The sequence below is a fragment of the Pristiophorus japonicus genome, chromosome 20 (assembly GCF_044704955.1).
Source record: "Pristiophorus japonicus isolate sPriJap1 chromosome 20, sPriJap1.hap1, whole genome shotgun sequence".
Lineage (NCBI taxonomy): Eukaryota > Metazoa > Chordata > Chondrichthyes > Pristiophoridae > Pristiophorus > Pristiophorus japonicus.
The window spans coordinates 82,037,525-82,058,424 of record NC_091996.1 but is presented as its reverse complement, the minus strand read 5'-3'; the positions used below and the strand labels follow the sequence as shown (position 1 = coordinate 82,058,424).

Here is a 20,900-nt window from a genome sequence, read left to right as displayed (position 1 = left end):
CTGACTGCAAGGGACCTACATTAGTTTTCACTAATCTTTTTCTCTTCACATATCTGTAGAGGCTTTTTCATTCAGTTTTTATGTTCCCTGCAAGCTTACTCTCATATTCTATTTTCCCCTCTTAATTAAACTCTTAGTCCTCCTCTGCTGAATTCTGAATTTCTCCCAGTCCTCAGTTTTGCTGCTTTTTCTGGCCAATTTATATGCCTCTTCCTTGGATTTAACACTTTCCCTAATTTTCCTTGTTAGCCACGGTTGAGCCACCTTGCCTTTTTTATTCTTAAGCCACACAGGGATGTACAATTGTTGTAGTTCGTCCATGTGATATTTAAATGTCTGCCATTGCCTATCCACCGTCAACACTTTAAGTATCATTCTTCAGTCTATCCTAGCCAATTCACGTCTCATACCATCGAAGTTTCCTTTCTTTAAGTTCAGGACCCGAATCTCTGAATTAACTGTGTCACTCTCCATCTTAATAAAGAATATTATGGTCACTCTTCCCCAATAAGCCTCGCACGACAAGATTGCTAATTAATCCTCTCTCGTTACACAAGACCCAGTCTAGGATGGCCTGCTCTCTAGTTGGTTCCTCGACATATTGGTCTAAAAAATCATCCCTTATACACTCCAGGAAATCCTCTTCCACCGCATTGCTACCAGTTTGGTTAGCCCAATTAATATGCAGATTAAAGTCACCCATGATAACTGCTGTACCCTTATTGCACACATCCATCATTTCCCTGTTTGATGCCATCCCCAACCTCCCTACTACTGTTTGGTGGTCTGTACACAACTCCCACTAATGTTTTCTGCCCTTTGGTGTTTCACTACTCAGTACCTCTCCCCGGGGTTGCAATACATTTGGTGTGGGGAGTTGGGGGGGGGGGGAGAGAGGGTGGGATATTATAGAGTGTGGGGAGTGATGGGAGAGTGGATGGGATATCATAGAGTGTGGGGAGTGTGGGTGTGATATTATAGGGTGTGGGGTGTGAGAGGAAAAGTGGGTAGGATATTATAGGGTATGGGGAATGAGTGGGATCAGACTGGGTGGGATGTCCCTGGTTTGGTGGGGAGAGGGGGTTCAGACTGGTTGGGATGTCCCTGGTTTGGAGGGAGAGGGGGATCGGACTGGTTGGGATGTCCCTGGTTTGCGGGGGGAGAGGGGGTTCAGACTGGGTAAGATGTCCCTGGTTTGGGGGGAGGGGGACTAGATTGGGTGGGATGACCCTGGTTTGGGGGGGAGAGGGGGTTCAGACTGGTTGGGATGTCCCTGGTTTGCGGGGGGGAGAGGAGGTTCAGACTGGGTGAGATGTCCCTGGTTTGGGGGGAGGGGGACTAGACTGGGTGGGATGTCCCTGGTTTGGGGGGGGAGAGGGGGTTCAGACTGGGTGAGATGTCCCTGGTTTGGGGGGAGGGGGACCAGACAGGGTGGAATGTCCCTGGTTTGGGGGGGGGGAAGAGAGGGTTCAGACTGGGTGGGATGTCCCTGGTTTGGGGGGTTTGAGGGGGACCAGACTGGGTGGGATGTCCCTGGTTTGTGGGGGAGAGAGGGTTCAGACTGGGTGGGATGTCCCTGGTTTGGGGGGGAGAGAGGGTTCAGACTGGGTGGGATATCCCTGGTTTGGGGGGTTTAAGGGGGATTAGACTGGGTGGGATGTCCCCGGTTTGAGGGGGACCAGACTGGGTGGGATGTCCCCGGTTTGGGGGGTTTGAGGGGGACCAGACTGGGTGGGATGTCCCCGGTTTGAGGGGGACCAGACTGGGTGGGATGTCCCCGGTTTGAGGGGGACCAGACTGGGTGGGATGTCCCTGGTTTGGGGGGGAGAGAGGGTTCAGACTGGGTGGGATATCCCTGGTTTGGGGGGTTTAAGGGGGATGAGACTGGGTGGGATGTCCCTGAACAGAGAGACAACCAGCTCACCCATTGAGATGCCTGTCACAAATATGGCGTCGGTTGTGACACAGTTGGACATGACTGCCAGTCACAAAGATGGTGGCGAGGGCGGGGCCGCGTTACGCAGAAATACGCGATGACGTCACACGGAATTGTTTGGCGCCAGTTTCGGATCGCGCGGGAGACGGAGAGTCCGGGAGAGACTGAAGGTAAAAAAACCCGAGAGAGAGAGACTGAAGGTAAAAACCCAGAGAAAGAGAGAGAGACTGAAGGTAAAAACCCAGAGAAAGAGAGAGAGACTGAAGGTAAAAACCCAGAGAAAGAGAGAGAGAGAGAGAGAGAGAGAGACTGAAGGTAATAAAACCCCGACAGACAGACAAACAGACAGACAGACAGAGAGAGAGAGACCCAAGGTAAAAAACTCCAGAGAGAGAGAAAGACTGAAGGTAAACAACCCAGAGAGAGGGAGAACCAGTTGATGTGGTGTATTTGGACTTTCAGAAGGCTTTCGACAAGGTCCCACACAGGAGATTAATGTGCAAAGTTAAAGCACATGGGATTGGGGGTAGTGTGCTGACATGGATTGAGAACTGGTTGTCAGACAGGAAGCAAAGAGTAGGAGTAAATGGGTACTTTTCAGAATGGCAGGCAGTGACTAGTGGGGTACTGCAAGGTTCTGTGCTGGGGCCCCAGCTGTTTACATTGTACATTAATGATTTAGACGAGGGGATTAAATGTAGTATCTCCAAATTTGCGGATGACACTAAGTTGGGTGGCAGTGTGAGCTGCAAGGAGGATGCTATGAGGCTGCAGAGCGACTTGGATAGGTTAGGTGAGTGGGCAAATGCATGGCAGATGAAGTATAATGTGGATAAATGTGAGGTTATCCACTTTGGTGGTAAAAACATAGAGACAGACTATTATCTGAATGGTGACAGATTAGGAAAAGGGAAGGTGCAAAGAGACCTGGGTGTCATGGTACATCAGTCATTGAAGGTTGGCATGCAGGTACAGCAGGTGGTTAAGAAAGCAAATGGAATGTTGGCCTTCATAGCGAGGGGATTTGAGTACAGGGGCAGGGAGGTGTTGCTACAGTTGTACAGGGCCTTGGTGAGGCCACACCTGGAGTATTGTGTACAGTTTTGGTCTCCTAACCTGAGGAAGGACATTCTTGCTATTGAGAGAGTGCAGCGAAGGTTCACCAGACTGATTCCCGGGATGGCGGGACTGACCTATCAAGAAAGACTGGATCAACTGGGCTTGTATTCACTGGAGTTCAGAAGAATGAGAGGGGACCTCATAGAAACGTTTAAAATTCTGATGGGTTTAGACAGGTTAGATGCAGGAAGAATGTTCCCAATGTTGGGGAAGTCCAGAACCAGGGGTCACAGTCTAAGGATAAGGGGTCAGCCATTTAGGACCGAGATGAGGAGAAACTTCTTCACCCAGAGAGTGGTGAACCTGTGGAATTCTCTACCACAGAAAGTTGTTGAGGCCAATTCACTAAATATATTCAAAAAGGAGTTAGATGAAGTCCTTACTACTAGGGGGATCAAGGGGTATGGCGAGAAAGCAGGAATGGGGTACTGAAGTTGCATGTTCAGCCATGAACTCATTGAATGGCGGTGCAGGCTAGAATGGCCTACTCCTGCACCTATTTTCTATGTTTCTATGAGAGACTGAAGGTAAAAAACCTAGAAAGAGAGAGAGACTGAAGGTGAAAAACCCAGAGAGAGAGAGAGCAAAACAGACTGAAGGTAAAAACCCAGAGAGAGAGAGAGACTGAAGGTAAAAACCCCCGAAAGAGAGAGAGCGACCGAAGGTAAAAAACCTAGAAAAAGAGAGACTGAAGGTAATAAAACCCCGACAGAGAGAGAGACTGAAGGTTAAAAACTCCAGAGAGATAGAGATAGAAAGACTGAAGGTAAACAACCCAGAGAGAGAGAGACTGAAGGTAAAAAACCTAGAAAGAGAGAGAGAGAGAGAGAGAGAGAGAGACTGAAGGTAAAAGCCCCGAGAGAGAGAGAGAGAGACTGAAGGTAAAAAAACCCCGAGAGAGACTAAAGGTGAAAAACCCAGAGAGAGAGAGAAAGATTGAAGGTAGAAACCCAGAGAGAGAGAGAGAGAGAGAGAGACCGAAGGTAAAAAACCCAGAGAGAGAGAGAGACTGAAGGGAAAAAACCCCGAAAGAGAGAGAGCGACCGAAGGTAAAACACCTAGAAAGAGAGAGAGAGACTGAAGGTAATAAAACCCTGACAGAGAGTGAGAGAGAGTGAGAGAGAGAGAGACTGAAGGTAAACAATCCAGAGAGAGAGAGAGAGAGAGAGAGAAAGACTGAAGGTAAAAACCCCTGAGAGAGAGAGAGACCGAAGGTAAAAAACCCAGAGAGCGAGAGACTGAAGGTACAAAAACCCAGAGAAAGAGAGAGAGAGACTGAAGGTAAAAAAAACCCAGAGAGAGGGAGAGACTGAAGGTTTAAAAAAAAACCCTGAGAGAGAGAGATAGAGATAGATAGAGAGAGAGAGACTGAAGGTAAAAGACCATGACAGAGAGAGAGAGAGACTGAAGGTAAAAAAAAAACCCTGAGAAAGAGAGAGAGGGAGAGACTGAAGGTAAAAAAAACCCAGAGAGGGAGAGACTGAAGGTAAAAAACCCAGAGAGAGCGAGTGAGGGAGGGAGGGAGAGAGAGAGAGAGAGTGAGACTGAAGGTAAAAGCCCAGAGAGAGAGAGAGACTGAAGTTAAAAAAAACCCCGAGAGAGAGAGAGAGAGAGACTGAAGGTAAAAAACCCAGAGAAAGAGAGGGAGAGACTGAAGGTAAGAAAAACCCTGAGAGAGAGAGTGAGACTGAAGGTAAAAGCCCAGAGAGAGAGAGAGACTGAAGGTAAAAAAAAACAGAGAAAGAGAGAGAGGGAGAGACTGAAGGTAAAAAAAAACCCTGAGAGAGAGAGTGAGACTGAAGGTAAAAGCCCAGAGAGAGAGAGACTGAAGGTAAAAAACCTAGAAAAAGAGAGACTGAAGGTAATAAAACCCCGAGAGAGAGAGAGAGACTAAAGGTGAAAAACCCAGAGAGAGAGAGAGTGAGAGAGAGAGAGACTAAAGGTGAAAAACCCAGAGAGAGAGAGAGACTGAAGGTAAACAATCCAGAGAGAGAGAGAGAAAGACTGAAGGTAAAAACCCCAGAGAGAGAGAGAGACCGAAGGTAAAAAACCCAGAGAGAGACTGAAGGTAAAAGCCCATAGAGAGAGACTGAAGGTAAAAAAACCCGAGAGAGAGAGAGAGAGAGAGACTGAAGGTAAAAAAAAACACAGAGAGAGGGAGAGACTGAAGGTAAAAAAACCCTGAGTGAGAGACTGAAGGTAAAAAACCCTGAGGGAGAGAGAGAGAGAGAGAGAGAGACTGAAGGTAAAAAACCCAGAGAGAGAGACTGAAGGTAAAAAAAAAACCCAGAGAACGAGAGAGAGGGAGAGACTGAAGGTAAAAAACCCAGAGAGAGAGACTGATGGTAAAAGCCCAGAGAGAGAAAGACTGAAGGTAAAAAAACCCAGAGAAAGCGAGAGAGAGAGAGAGAGAGAGAGAGAGAGACTGAAGGTAAAAGCCCCGAGAGAGAGAGAGAGAGAGACAGACTGAAGGTAAAAAACCCAGAGAAAGAGAGAGAGAGACTGAAGGTTAAAAAAAACCAAGAGAAAGAGAAAGAGAAAGAAGGTAAAAATCCCTGAGAGGAAGAGAGAGAGGGAGAGACTGAAGGTAAAAAACCCTGAGAGAAAGAGAGACTGAAGGTAAAAAACCGCGAGAGAAAGAGATATAGACTGAATGTAAAAAAAACCAGAGAGAGAGAGAGAGACTGAAGGTGAAAACCCCGAGAGAGAGAGAGAGAGAGACTGAAGGTAAAAAGCCCTGAGAGGAAGAGAGTGAGAGAGAGACTGAAGGTAAAAAAAACCCAAAGAGAGAGAGAGAGAGAGAGAGAGACTGAAGGTAAAAAACCCAGAGAAAGAGAGAGCGAGAGACTGAAGGTAAAAAACCCAGAGAAAGAGCGAGACTGAAGGTAAAAAACCCAGAGAAAGAGCGAGACTGAAGGTAAAAAAAAACCCAGAGAAAGAGAGACGGAGAGACTGAAGGTAAAAAACCCAGAGAGAGAGAGAGAGACTGAAGGTTAAAAAAAACCCATAGAAAGAGAGAGAGGGAGAGACTGAAGGTAAAAAACCCTGAGAGAGAGAGAGACTGAAGGTAAAAAAAACCCAGAGAGGGAGAGACTGAAGGTAAAAAACTAGGGGGAGGGAGAGAGAGACTGAAGGTAAAAAACCCCGAGAGAGAGAGAGAGAGAGACTGACGGTACAAAAACCCAGAGAGGGAGAGACTGAAGGTAAAAGCCCAGAGAGAGAAAGAGAGAGAGACTGAAGGTAAAAGCCCGGAGAGTGAGAGAGATAAACTGAAGGTAAAAAAACCCAGAGAAAGAGAGACTGAAGGTAAAAAACCCAGAGAGAGAGTGAGATAGAGACTGAAGGTAAAAAAAACCCAGAGAGAGAGAGAGACTGAAGGTAAAAACCCCCGAGAGAGAGAGACTGAAGGTAAAAAAAACCCAGAGAAAGAGAGAGCGAGAGAGAGAGAGAGACTGAAGGTAAAAAAAACCCAGAGAGAGAGAGACTGAAGGTAAAAAAAACCCAGAGAGGGAGAGACTGAAGGTAAAAAACTAGGGGGAGGGAGAGAGAGACTGAAGGTAAAAAACCCCGAGAGAGAGAGAGAGAGAGACTGACGGTACAAAAACCCAGAGAGGGAGAGACTGAAGGTAAAAGCCCAGAGAGAGAGAGAGAGAGAGAGAGACTGAAGGTAAAAGCCCGGAGAGTGAGAGAGATAAACTGAAGGTAAAAAAACCCAGAGAAAGAGAGAGCGAGAGACTGAAGGTAAAAAACCCAGAGAAAGAGCGAGACTGAAGGTAAAAAAAAAAACCCAGAGAAAGAGACGGAGAGACTGAAGGTAAAAAACCCAGAGAGAGAGAGAGAGAGACTGAAGGTAAAAAAACCCATAGAAAGAGAGAGAGAGAGAGGGAGAGACTGAAGGTAAAAAACCCTGAGAGAGAGAGAGACTGAAGGTAAAAAAAACCCAGAGAGGGAGAGACTGAAGGTAAAAAACTAGGGGGAGGGAGAGAGAGACTGAAGGTAAAAAACCCCGAGAGAGAGAGAGAGAGACTGACGGTACAAAAACCCAGAGAGGGAGAGACTGAATGTAAAAGCCCAGAGAGAGAGAGAGAGAGAGAGAGAGACTGAAGGTAAAAGCCCGGAGAGTGAGAGAGATAAACTGAAGGTAAAAAAACCCAGAGAAAGAGAGACTGAAGGTAAAAAACCCAGAGAGAGAGTGAGATAGAGACTGAAGGTAAAAAAAACCCAGAGAGAGAGAGAGACTGAAGGTAAAAACCCCCGAGAGAGAGAGAGAGAGAGAGAGAGAGAGAGACTGAAGGTAAAAAAAACCCAGAGAAAGAGAGAGCGAGAGAGAGAGGGACTGAAGGTAAAAGAGAAAGAGAGAGAGAGAGATACTGAAGGTAAAAAAAACCCAGAGAAAGAGAGAGAGGGAGAGACTTAAGGGAAAAAACCCAGAGAGAGAGAGAGAGACTGATGCTAAAAAAAAAACGAGAGAGGGAGAGACTGAAGGTAAAAAACCCAGAGAGAGAGACTGAAGGTAAAAACCCCCGAGAGAGAGAGAGAGAGAGAGACTGAAGGTAAAGAACCCAGAGAGAGAGAGAGAGAGAAACCAGAGAAAGAGAGACTGAAGGTAAAAAAACCCTGAGGGGGAGAGAGAGAGAGAGACTGAAGGTAAAAAACCGCGAGAGCGAGAGACTGAAGGTAAAACACCATGACAGAGAGACTGAAGGTAAAAAAACCATGACAGAGAGAGACTGAAGGTAAAAAAAACCCAGAGAGAGAGACTGAAGGTAAAAAAACCCAGAGAAAAAGAGAGAGTGAGAGACTGAAGGTAAAAAAACCCAGAGAGAGAGAGAGACTTAAGGTACAAAAACCCAGAGAAAGAGAGATAGAGACTGAAGGTAAAAAAAAACCAGAGAGAGAGAGGGAGAGACTGAAGGTAAAAAAAACCGTGAGAGAGAGAGAGAGAGAGAGAGAGAGACTGAAGGTAAAAGCCCAGAGAGAGAGAGAGAGAGAGAGACTGAAGGTTAAAAACCCCCGAGAGAGAGAGAGAGAGACTGAAGGTTAAAAAAAAAACCCTGAGGGAGAGAGACTGAAGGTAAAAAAACCCAGAGAAAGAGAGACTGAAGGTAAAAAACCGCGAGAGAGAGAGATAGACTGAAGGTAAAAAAAACCGAGAGAGAGAGAGAGACTGAAGGTAAAAACCCCGAGAGAGAGAGAGAGAGAGACTGAAGGTGAAAACCTCGAGCGAGAGAGAGAGAGACTGAAGGTAAAAACCCCGAGAGAGAGAGACTGAAGGTAAAAAAACCAAAGAGAGAGGGAGAGACTGAAGGTAAAAAACCCTGAGAGAGAGAGAGAGAGAGAGAGAGAGAGAGAGAGAGAGAGAGAGACTGAAGGTAAAAAAAACCCAGAGAAAGAGAGAGAGGGAGAGACTGAAGGTAAAAAACCCAGAGAGGGAGGGAGGGAGAGAGAGACTGACGGTAAAAGCCCAGAGAGACAGAGAGAGAGACTGAAGGTAAAAAACCCCGAGAGAGAGAGACTGAAGGTACAAAAACCTGGAGAAAGAGAGATAGAGACTGAAGGTAAAAAAAAACAGAGAAAGAGAGAGAGGGAGAGACTGAAGGTAAAAAACCCTGAGAGAGGGAGGGAGGGAGAGAGAGAGAGACTGAAGGTAAAAGCTCGGAGAGAGAGAGAGAGAGAGAGAGAGACAAAGACTGAAGGCAAAAAACCCAGAGAGAGATAAACTGAAGGTAAAAAACCCAGAGAGAGAGAGAGATAAACTGAAGGTAAAAAACCCAGAGAGAGAGAGAGAGAGAGACTGAAGGTTAAAAAAAACCCAGAGAAAGAGAGACTGAAGGTAAAAAACCCAGAGAGAGAGAGAGACTGAAGGTAAAAAAATCCAGAGAGAGAGAGAGAGATAAACTGACGGTAAAAAACCCAGAGAGAGAGAGAGATAGACTGAAGGTAAAAAAAACCCAGAGAGAGAGACTGAAAGTAAAAAAAAACCCTGAGGAAGAGAGAGAGAGAGAGAGAGACTGAAGGTTAAAAACCCCGAGAGAGAGAGAGAGAGAGAGACTGAAGGTGAAAACAGAGAGAGAGAGACTGAAGGTAAAAACCCAGAGAGAGAGAGAGAGAGAGAGAGAGACTGAAGGTAAAAAACCCAGAGAAAGAGAGAGCGAGTGACTGAAGGTAAAAAACCCAGAGAGAGAGAGACTGAAGGTAAAAAAAACCCCAGAGAAAGAGAGAGGGAGAGACTGAAGGTAAAAAACCCTGAGAGGGGGAGAGAGACTGAAGGTAAAAGCCCACAGAGAGAGACTGAAGGTAAAAAACCCAGAGAAAGAGGGAGACTGAAGGTAAAAGCTCGGAGAGAGAGAGAGAGAGAGAAAGACTGAAGGCAAAAAACCCAGAGAGAGAGAGAGAGACTGAAGGTAAAAGCCCGGAGAGAGAGAGAGAGAGATAAACTGAAGGTAAAAAACCCAGAGAGAGAGAGACTGAAGGTTAAAAAAACCCAGAGAGAGAGAGACTGAAGGTAAAAAAAACCCAGAGAGAGAGAGAGACTGAAGGTTAAAAAAAACCCTGAGAGGAAGATAGAGAGAGAGAGACTGAAGGTAAAAAAACCCTGAGAGGGGGAGAGAGACTGAAGGTAAAAGCCCACAGAGAGAGACAAGGTAAAAAACCCAGAGAGAGAGAGAGAGACTGAAGGTAAAAAAACCCCGAGAGAGAGAGAGACTGAAGGTTAAAAAAAACCCTGAGAGGAAGATAGAGAGAGAGAGACTGAAGGTAAAAAACCCTGAGAGGGGGAGAGAGACTGAAGGTAAAAGCCCACAGAGAGAGACTGAAGGTAAAAAACCCAGAGAGAGAGAGAGAGAGATAGACTGAAGGTAAAAAAACCCCGAGAGAGAGAGAGAGACTGAAGGTAAAAAAAACCCTGAGGAAGAGAGAGAGAGAGAGACTGAAGGTAAAAACCCCGAGGGAGGGAGAGAGAGAGAGAGAGAGAGAGAGACTGAAGGTGAAAACCCCGAGAGAGAGAGAGAGAGAGAGAGAGAGAGACTGAAGGTAAAAACCCCGAGACAGAGAGAGAGAGAGAGACTGAAGGTAAAAAACCCAGAGAAAGAGAGAGGGAGAGAGACTGAAGGTAAAAAAAAACAGAGAGAGAGAGAAACTGAAGGTAAAAAACCCAGAGAAAGAGAGAGCGAGAGACTGAAGGTAAAAAACCCAGAGAGAGAGACTGAAGGTAAAAAAAACCCAGAGAAAGAGAGAGGGAGAGACTGAAGGTAAAAAACCCTGAGAGAGGGGGGGAGAGACTGAAGGTAAAAGCCCACAGAGAGACTGAAGGTAAAAAACCCCGAGAGAGAGAGAGACTGAAGGTAAAAAAAACCACAGAGAGAGGGAGAGACTGAAGGTAAAAACCCAGAGAGAGAGAGACTGAAGGTAAAAAAAAAACCCAGAGAAAGAGAGAGAGGGAGAGACTGAAGGTAAAAAAACCCCGAGAGAGAGAGAGAGAGACTAAAGGTACAAAAACCCGGAGAAAGAGAGATCGAGACTGAAGGTAAAAAAACCCAGAGAAAGAGGGAGACTGAAGGTAAAAGCTCGGAGAGAGAGAGAGAGAGAGAAAGACTGAAGGCAAAAAACCCAGAGAGAGAGAGACTGAAGGTAAAAGCCTGGAGAGAGAGAGAGAGATAAACTGAAGGTAAAAAACCCAGAGAGAGAGAGACTGAAGGTTAAAAAAACCCAGAGAGAGAGAGACTGAAGGTAAAAAAACCCCGAGAGAGAGAGAGACTGAAGGTTAAAAAAAACCCTGAGAGGAAGATAGAGAGAGACTGAAGGTAAAAGCCCGGAGAGAGAGAGATAAACTGAATGTAAAAAACCCAGAGGGAGAGAGAGAGACTTAAGGTTAAAAAAACCCAGAGAAAGAGAGACTGAAGGTAAAAAACCCAGAGAGAGAGAGAGAGAGACTGAAGGTAAAAAAAAACCCAGAGAGAGAGAGAGAGAGAGAGACTGAAGGTTAAAAAAACCCAGAGAAAGAGAGAGGGAGAGACTGAAGGTAAAAAACCCTGAGGGGAGAGAGACTGAAGGTAAAAGCCCACAGAGAGAGACTGAAGGTAAAAACCCAGAGAGAGAGAGAGAGAGAGAGAGAGAGATAGACTGAAGGTAAAAAAAACCCCGAGAGAGAGACTGAAGGTAAAAAAAAACCCTGAGGAAGAGAGAGAGAGAGAGAGAGAGAGAGAGAGAGACTGAAGGTAAAAACCCCGAGGGAGGGAGAGAGAGAGAGAGAGAGAGAGAGAGACTGAAGGTGAAAACCCCGAGAGAGAGAGAGAGAGAGAGACTGAAGGTAAAAACCCCGAGACAGAGAGAGAGAGAGAGACTGAAGGTAAAAAACCCAGAGAAAGAGAGAGAGAGACTGAAGGTAAAAAAAACCAGAGAGAGAGAAACTGAAGGTAAAAAACCCAGAGAAAGAGAGAGCGAGAGACTGAAGGTAAAAAACCCAGAGAGAGAGACTGAAGGTAAAAAAAACCCAGAGAAAGAGAGAGGGAGAGACTGAAGGTAAAAAACCCTGAGAGGGGGAGAGAGACTGAAGGTAAAAGCCCACAGAGAGACTGAAGGTAAAAAACCCCGAGAGAGAGAGAGACTGAAGGTAAAAAAAAACACAGAGAGGGAGAGACTGAAGGTAAAAAACCCAGAGAGAGAGAGACTGAAGGTAAAAAAAACCCAGAGAGGGAGAGACTGAAGGTAAAAAACCCTGAGAGAGGGGGAGAGAGACTGAAGGTAAAAGCCCACAGAGAGACTGAAGGTAAAAAACCCCGAGAGAGAGAGAGACTGAAGGTAAAAAAAACCACAGAGAGAGGGAGAGACTGAAGGTAAAAAACCCAGAGAGAGAGAGACTGAAGGTAAAAAAAAAACCCAGAGAAAGAGAGAGAGGGAGAGACTGAAGGTAAAAAAACCCCGAGAGAGAGAGAGAGAGAGAGAGAGAGAGACTAAAGGTACAAAAACCCGGAGAAAGAGAGATCGAGACTGAAGGTAAAAAAACCCAGAGAAAGAGGGAGACTGAAGGTAAAAGCTCGGAGAGAGAGAGAGAGAGAGAGAGAAAGACTAAATCAAAAAACCCAGAGAGAGAGAGACTGAAGGTAAAAGCCCGGAGAGAGAGAGAGAGATAAACTGAAGGTAAAAAACCCAGAGAGAGAGAGAGACTGAAGGTTAAAAAGACCCAGAGAGAGAGAGACTGAAGGTAAAAAAACCCCGAGAGAGAGAGAGAGACTGAAGGTTAAAAAAAACCCTGAGAGGAAGATAGAGAGAGAGAGACTGAAGGTAAAAGCCCGGAGAGAGAGAGATAAACTGAATGTAAAAAACCCAGAGAGAGAGAGAGAGACTTAAGGTTAAAAAAACCCAGAGAAAGAGAGACTGAAGGTAAAAAACCCAGAGAGAGAGAGAGAGAGACTGAAGGTAAAAAAACCCAGAGAGAGAGAGAGAGAGAGACTGAAGGTTAAAAAAACCCAGAGAAAGAGAGAGGGAGAGACTGAAGGTAAAAAACCCTGAGGGGGAGAGAGACTGAAGGTAAAAGCCCACAGAGAGAGACTGAAGGTAAAAAACCCAGAGAGAGAGAGAGAGAGAGAGAGATAGACTGAAGGTAAAAAAACCCCGAGAGAGAGAGAGAGAGAGACTGAAGGTAAAAAAAAACCCTGAGGAAGAGAGAGAGAGAGAGACTGAAGGTAAAAACCCCGAGGGAGGGAGAGAGAGAGAGAGAGAGAGACTGAAGGTGAAAACCCCGAGAGAGAGAGAGAGAGAGAGAGACTGAAGGTAAAAACCCCGAGACAGAGAGAGAGAGAGAGAGACTGAAGGTAAAAAACCCAGAGAAAGAGAGAGAGAGACTGAAGGTAAAAAAAACCAGAGAGAGAGAAACTGAAGGTAAAAAACCCAGAGAGAGAGACTGAAGGTAAAAAAAACCCAGAGAAAGAGAGAGGGAGAGACTGAAGGTAAAAAACCCTGAGAGAGGGGGAGAGAGACTGAAGGTAAAAGCCCACAGAGAGACTGAAGGTAAAAAACCCCGAGAGAGAGAGAGACTGAAGGTAAAAAAAACCACAGAGAGAGGGAGAGACTGAAGGTAAAAAACCCTGAGAGAGAGAGAGACTGAAGGTAAAAAAAAACCCAGAGAAAGAGAGAGAGGGAGAGACTGAAGGTAAAAAAACCCCGAGAGAGAGAGAGAGAGAGAGAGAGAGACTAAAGGTACAAAAACCCGGAGAAAGAGAGATCGAGACTGAAGGTAAAAAAACCCAGAGAAAGAGGGAGACTGAAGGTAAAAGCTCGGAGAGAGAGAGAGAGAGAGAGAGAGAAAGACTGAAGGCAAAAAACCCAGAGAGAGAGAGAGACTGAAGGTAAAAGCCCGGAGAGAGAGAGAGAGAGAGAGAGAGAGAGAGAGAAACTGAAGGTAAAAAACCCAGAGAGAGAGAGACTGAAGGTTAAAAAAACCCAGAGAGAGAGAGACTGAAGGTAAAAAAAACCCCGAGAGAGAGAGAGAGACTGAAGGTTAAAAAAAACCCTGAGAGGAAGATAGAGAGAGAGAGACTGAAGGTAAAAACCCGGAGAGAGAGAGATAAACTGAATGTAAAAAACCCAGAGAGAGAGAGACTTAAGGTTAAAAAAACCCAGAGAAAGAGAGACTGAAGGTAAAAAACCCAGAGAGAGAGAGAGAGAGAGAGAGACTGAAGGTAAAAAAAACCCAGAGAGAGAGAGAGAGAGAGAGAGAGAGACTGAAGGTTAAAAAAAACCCAGAGAAAGAGAGACTGAAGGTAAAAAACCCAGAGAAATTGAGGGAGAGAATGAAGGTAAAAAAAAACCCCGCGAGAGAGAGACTGAAGGTAAAAAAACCCAGAGAGAGAGAGAGAGAGAGAGAGAGACACACAAGGTAAAAACCCTGAGAGAGAGAGCGACTGAAGGTAAAAAAAACCCCGATAGAGAGAGCGAGACTGATGGTAAAAACCCCAGAGAGAGAGATTGTAGGTAAAAAAGCCCAGAGAGACAGAGGGAGCGAGAGACACAAGGTAAATAGCACCGAGAGGGAGAGACTGAAGCTTAAAAACCCCCGAGAGAGAGAGAGAGAGAGAGAGAGAGAGAGACTGAAGGTAAAAACCCCGAGAGAGAGAGAGAGAGAGAGAGAGACTGAAGGTAAAAACCCCCGAGAGAGAGAGAGAGAGAGAGAGAGAGAGAGACTGAAGCTTAAAAACCCCCGAGAGAGAGAGAGAGACTGAAGGTAAAAACCCCGAGAGAGAGAGAGAGAGAGAGACTGAAGCTTAAAAACCCCCGAGAGAGAGAGAGAGACTGAAGGTAAAAACCCCGAGAGAGAGAGAGAGAGAGACTGAAGCTTAAAAACCCCCGAGAGAGAGAGAGAGAGACTGAAGGTAAAAACCCTGTGTGTGAGAGAGAGAGAGAGAGAGAGAGAGAGACTGAAGCTTAAAAACCCCAGAGAGAGAGAGAGAGAGAGAGAGACTGAAGCTTAAAAACCCCAGAGAGAGAGAGAGAGAGACTGAAGGTAAAAACCCCGAGAGAGAGAGAGAGAGAGAGAGAGAGAGACTGAAGCTTAAAAACCCCCGAGAGAGAGAGAGAGAGACTGAAGGTAAAAACTCCGAGAGAGAGAGAGACTGAAGCTTAAAAACCCCCGAGAGAGAGAGACCGAAGCTTAAAAACCCCCGAGAGAGAGAGAGAGAGAGAGAGAGTGGGTGGGTGGGGGCTGCAAGAGAGAGGGGGAGAGGTTGTGGGGGTGGGGTGTACCCTCCCCTTCCAGCCCTGTGTGTATGTGACAGGGTCTCTGTTTGTTTTGCAGCTCTTGCAGCCATGCCGGTGTTGAGGTCGCGGAAAGTCTCCCCGGGCTCCGAGGGGCCGGAGTTGACCTCGAGGAAAGTCTCCCCGGGCTCCGAGGGGCCGGAGTTGAGCTCGAGGAAAGTCTCCCCGGGCTCCGAGGGGTCGGAGTTGAGCTCGAGGAAAGTCTCCCCGGGCTCCGAGGGGCCGGCGTTGAGCTCGAAGAAAGTCTCCCCGGGCTCCGAGGTGCCGGTGTCTCCGGGGAGCAGTGTGAGGGGCGTGGGGTCGCAGTATTCCAGCCCGGCCTATTTCCGAGGGGAACAGGTGGCGGAGCTGCTGGCTGGAGGGTACCCTGACTCCGAGTAAGTCAATGTGTGCGTTGTTGGGGAGGGGGTGGGTGGGGGGGTTGAGGCAATGTTCAGGGTCCAGCTGTGTTTCACACCTTGTGCTGCAATGTCGCGCCCCCCCCCCCCCCCATCGTGCTCACACGGCCATTCCAACTCTGGATCAGTCTGGACTTAGTCTGTCCCCACAGAGTGAAAGGCCAGCGTTGCAGCGCCCCTCTTTACCTGCCCTTGCTGCACTGTTAAACCGAGGTCCCGTCTGTCTCTTTAGCTGGCACTGCTGGCAGAAGCAGACCTGATCACCCCCCAGTGTCCTGGCCAATAGTCCACCCTCACCTAGACCGATTGTGGTACTGCGCTGTCGGGCTTATAAGAGCAGAAGAAATCGGAGCAGGAGTAGGCCACACCCCACCTCGAGCCTGCTCCGCCATTTAATACGATCATGGCTGATCCGATCATGGACTCTGGTCCACTTCCCTGCCCGCTCCCCATAACCCTTTATTCCCTTATCGGTTAAGAAACTGCCTATCTCTGTCTTAAATATATTCAACTTTAATCGACTTTAATCTACACATAGACTGGGCTAACCAAACTGGTAGCAGTACGGTGGAGGAGGATTTCCTGGAGTGTATTAGGGATGGCTTTCTAGACCAATATTTCGAGGAACCAACTGGAGGGCTGGCCATCCCAGACTGGGTGGTGTGTAATGAGAAAGGACTAATTAACAATCTTCCCCAAGTTGCCTCCACTGATTCTCCCTTGTCCACTCTACTAGTTACATCCTCAAAAAATTTCAGATTCCGAGGCACCTTGGGGAAGAGTGGCCATAATATGGTAGAATTCTTCATTAAGATGGAAAGTGACACAGTTAATTCAGAAACTAGGATCCTGAACTTAAGGAAAGGTAACTTCGATGGTATGAGACGTGAATTGGCTAGAAATGATACTTAAAGGATTGACGGTGGATAGGCAATGGCAAACATTTAAAAATCGCATGGATGAACTTCAACAATTGTACATCCCTGTCTGGTGTAAAAATAAAACGGGGAAGGTGGCTCAACCGTGGCTAACAAGGGAAATTAAGGATAGAGTTAAATCCAAGGAAGAGGCATATAAATTGGCCAGAAAAAGCAGCAAAACCGGAGGACTGGGAGAATTTTATAATACAGCAAAGGGGGACCAAGGGTTTAATTAAGAGGGGGGAAATAGAGTATGAGAGGAAGCTTGCTGGGAACATAAAAACTGACTGCAAAAGTTTCTATAGATATGTGAAGAGAAAAAGATTAATGAAGGCAAACATGGGTCAGATTCAGGTGAATTTATAATGGGGAACAAAGAAATGGCAGACCAGCTGAACAAATACTTTGGTTCTGTTTTCACGAAGGAAGGCACAAATAACTTTCCGGAAATACTAGGGGACCGAGGGTCAAGTGAGAAGGAGGAACTGAAGGATATTCTTATTCGGCAGGAAATTGTGTTGGGTAAATTGATGGGATTGAAGGCCGATAAATCCCCGGGGCCTGATAGTCTGCATCCCAGAGTACTTAAGGAAGTGGCCCTAGAAATAGTGGATGCATTGGTGATCATTTTCCAACAGTCTTATCAACTCTGGATCAGTTCCTATGGACTGGAGGGTAGCTAATGTAACACCACTTTTTAAAAAAGGAGGGAGAGAGAAAACGGGGAATTATAGACCGGTTAGCCTGACATCACTAGTGGGGAAAATGTTGGAATCAATTATTAAAGATGAAATAGCAGCGCATTTGGAGAGCAGTGACAGGATCGGTCCAAGTCAGCCTGGATTTATGATGGGGAAATCATGCTTGACAAATCTGGAATTTTTTGAGGATGTAACTAGTAGAGTGGACAAGGGAGAACTAGTGGCTATGGACTTTCAAAAGGCTTTTGACAAGGTCCCACACGAGATTGGTGTGCAAAATTAAAGCACATGGTATTGGGGGTAATGTACTGACGTGGATAGAGAACTAATTGGCAGACAGGAAGCAGAAAGTCGGGATAAATGGGTCATAAGAACATAAGAATTAGGAACAGGAGTAGGCCATCTAGCCCCTGCTCCACCATTCAACAAGATCATGGCTGATCTGGCCGTGGACTCAGCTCCACTTACCCGCCCGCTCCCCATAACCCTTAATTCCCTTATTGGTTAAAAATCTATCTATCTATGATTTGAATATATTTAATGAGCTAGCCTCAACTGCTTCCTTGGGCAGAGAATTTCACAGATTCACAACCCTCTGGGAGAAGAAATTCCTTCTCAATTCGGTTTGAAATTGGCTCCCCCGTATTTTGAGGCTGTGCCCCCTAGTTCTAGTCTCCCCGACCAGTGGAAACAACCTCTCTGCCTCTATCCTGTCTATCCCCTTCATTATTTAAAATGTTTCTATAAGATCACCCCTCATCCTTCTGAACTCCAACGAGTAAAGACCCAGTCTACTCAATCTGTCATCATAAGGCAGCCCCCACATCTTCGGAATCAGCCTAGTGAATCGTCTCTGCACCCTCTCCAAAGCTAGTATATCCTTCCTTAAGTAAGGTGACCAAAATTGCACGCAGTACTCCAGGTGCGGCCTCATCAATACCCTGTACAGTTGCAGCAGGACCTCCCTGCTTTTGTACTCCATCCCTCTCGCAATGAAGGCCAACATTCCATTCGCCTTCCTGATCACCTGCTGCACCTGCAAACTAACTTTTTGGGATTCATGCACAAGGACCCCCAGGTCTCTCTGCACCGCAGCATGTTGTAATTTCTCCCCATTCAAATAATATTTCCTTTTACTGTTTTTTTTTCTCAAGGTGGATGACCTCACATTTTCCGACATTGTATTCCATCTGCCAAACAGGCCATTCGCTTAACCTATCTAAATCTCTTTGCAGCCTCTCTGTGTCCTCTAAACAACCGCTTTCCCACTAATCTTTGTGTCATCTGCAAATTTTGTTACACTACACTCTGTCCCCTCTTCCAGGTCATCTATGTATATTGTAAACAGTTGTGGTCCCAGCACCGATCCCTGTGGCACACCACTAATCACCGATTTCCAACCCGAAAAGGACCCATTTATCCCGACTCTCTGCTTTCTGTTAGCCAGCCAATTCTCTATCCATGCTAATACATTTCCTCTGACTCTGCGTACCTTTATCTTCTGCAGTAACCTTTTGTGTGGCACCTTATCGAATGCTTTTGGAAATCTAAATACACCACATCCATCGGTACACCTCTATCCACCATGCTCGTTATATCCTCAAAGAATTTCAATAAGTTAGTTAAACATGATTTCCCCTTCATGAATCCATGCTGCGTCTGCTTGATTGCACTATTCCTATCTAGATGTCCCGCTATTTCTTCAAGCATTTTCCCCAATACAGATGTTAAACTAACCGGCCTATAGTTACCTGCCTTTTGTCTGCCCCCTTTTTTAAACAAAGGCGTTACATTAGCTGCTTTCCAATCCGCTGGTACCTCCCCAGAGCCCAGAGAATTTTGGTAATTATAACGAATGCATCTGCTATAACTTCGCCATCTCTTTTAATACCCTGGGATGCATTTCATCAGGACCAGGGGACTTGTCTACCTTGAGTCCCATTAGCCTGTCCAGCACTACCCCCCTAGTGATAGTGATTGTCTCAAGGTCCTCCCTTCCCACATTCCCGTGACCAGCAATTTTTGGCATGGATTTTGTGTCTTCCACTGTGAAGACCGAAGCAAAATAATTGTTTAAGGTCTCAGCCATTTCCACATTTCCCATTATTAAATCCCCCATTTCATTTTCTAAGGGACCAACATTTACTTTAGTCACTCTTTTTTCTGTTTTATCTATCGGTAAAAGCTTTTACTATCTGTTTTTATGTTTTGCGCAAGTTTACTTTCGTAATCTATCTTCCCCTTCTTTATTGCTTTCTTAGTCATTCTTTGCTGTCGTTTAAAATTTTCCCAATCTTCTAGTTTCCCTCGAACCTTGGCCATTTTTCAGAATGGCAGGCAGTGACTAGTGGGGTGCCGCAGGGCTCAGTGCTGGGACCCCAGCTATTTACAATATACATTAATGATTTGGATGAGGGAATTGAGTGTCATATCTCAAGTTTGCAGATGACACTAAGCTGGGTGGCGTTGTGAGTTGTGAGGAGGACGCTAAAAGGCTGCAGGGTGACTTGGACAGGTTAGGTGAGTGGGCAAATACATGGCAGATGCAGTATAATGTGGATAAATGTGAGGATATCCACTTTGGGGGCAAAAACAGAATATTATCTGAATGGCGGCAGATTAGGAAAAGGGGAGGTACTACGAGACCTGGGTGTCATGGTACATCAGTCATTGAAAGTTGGCATGCAGGTACAGCAGGTGGTGAAGAAGGCAAATGGTATTTTGGCCTTCATAGCTGGGGGATTTGAGTATCGGAGCAGGGAGGTCTTACTGCAGTTGTACAGGGCCTTGGTGAGGCCTCACCTGGAATATTTTGTTCAGTTTTGGTCGCCTAATCTGAGGAAGGACGTTCTTGCTATTGAAGGAGTGCAGTGACTGATTCCCGGGATGGTGGGACTGATATATGAAGAAAGACTGGATCAACTGGGCCTTTATACACTGGAGTTTAGAAGGATGAGAGGGGATCTCATAGAAATATATCAAATTCTGACTGGACTGGACAGGTTAGATGCAGGAAGAATGTTCCCGATGTTGGGGAAGTCCAGAACCAGGGGACACAGTCTGAGGATCAGGGGTAAGCCATTTAGGACCGAGATGAGGAGAAACTTCTTCACTCAGAGTTGTTAACCTGTGGAATTCCCTACCGCAGAGAGTTGTTGATGCCGGTTTGTTGGATATATTCAAGAGGGAGTTAGATATGTCCCTTAAGGCTAAAGGGATCAAGGGGTATGGAGAGAAAGCAGGAAAGGGGTACTGAGGTGAATGATCAGCCATGATCTTATTGAATGGTGCAGACTCGAAGGTCCGAATGGCCTACTCCTGCACCTATTTTCTATGTTTCAATGTCCCAGCTTCCACAGCTCTCTGAGGCAGCGAATTCCACAGATTTGCAACCCTCAGAGAAAAAATTCCTCCTCATCTCAGTTTTAAATGGGCGGCCCCTTATTCTAAGATTATGCCCCCTAGTTCTAGTCTCCCCTATGAGTGGAAGCATCCTCTCTGCATCCACCTTGTCAAGCCCCCTTATTATCTTCTGTTTCGATAAGATCACCTCTCATTCTTCTGAACTCCAATGAGTAGAGGCCCAACCTACTGAACCTTTCCTCATAAGTCAACCCCCTCAATCTCCGGAATCAAGCTAGTGAACCTAGTGCTTGTACTGGACCAGCAATCCACGAGAAAGCACGTTAAAATCCCATCATGGAAGTTTGCGAATTGAGGTGCGGTTTAAAAATATCTGATGAGAAAAAGCTGGTATCTGTAAAAGTGACCATGAAACAGTCCGATTGCCCTAAAAACTCAACTGGTTGACCGACACAGTGAGCGAGAAAGATAATCCACACATGTCCAGCCTGAGAAATGTTTTTGATGCGGTAGCGGAGAGGGTTGATGAGGGCGATGCAGTTGACGTGGTGTACATGGATTTCCAAAAGGCGTTTGATAAAGTGCCACGTAATCGGCCTGCCAGCAAAGTTGAAGCCCATGGAATAAAAGGGTCAGTGGCAGCATGGATACGGATATGGATACGGCTCAGTGACGGGAAACAGAGTAGTGGTGAACGGTTGTTTTTCGGACA

At 46.2% G+C, this 20,900-nt stretch overlaps 1 protein-coding gene across 1 annotated transcript in view; it reads left to right on the top strand.

Moving 5' to 3' along the window:
• Positions 1 to 2,043: 2,043 nt before the first annotated feature.
• Positions 2,044 to 20,900, top strand: part of LOC139232793 (cohesin subunit SA-1-like) — a 68,746-nt gene continuing 49,889 nt past the window's right edge. Inside the window, exons 1-2 of the mRNA XM_070863286.1 lie at positions 2,044 to 2,106; positions 14,847 to 15,183. Of these exons, the coding sequence (XP_070719387.1) occupies positions 14,858 to 15,183 (326 nt within the window). The 5' untranslated portion in view covers positions 2,044 to 2,106; positions 14,847 to 14,857. The remainder of the gene's footprint in view (positions 2,107 to 14,846; positions 15,184 to 20,900) is intronic.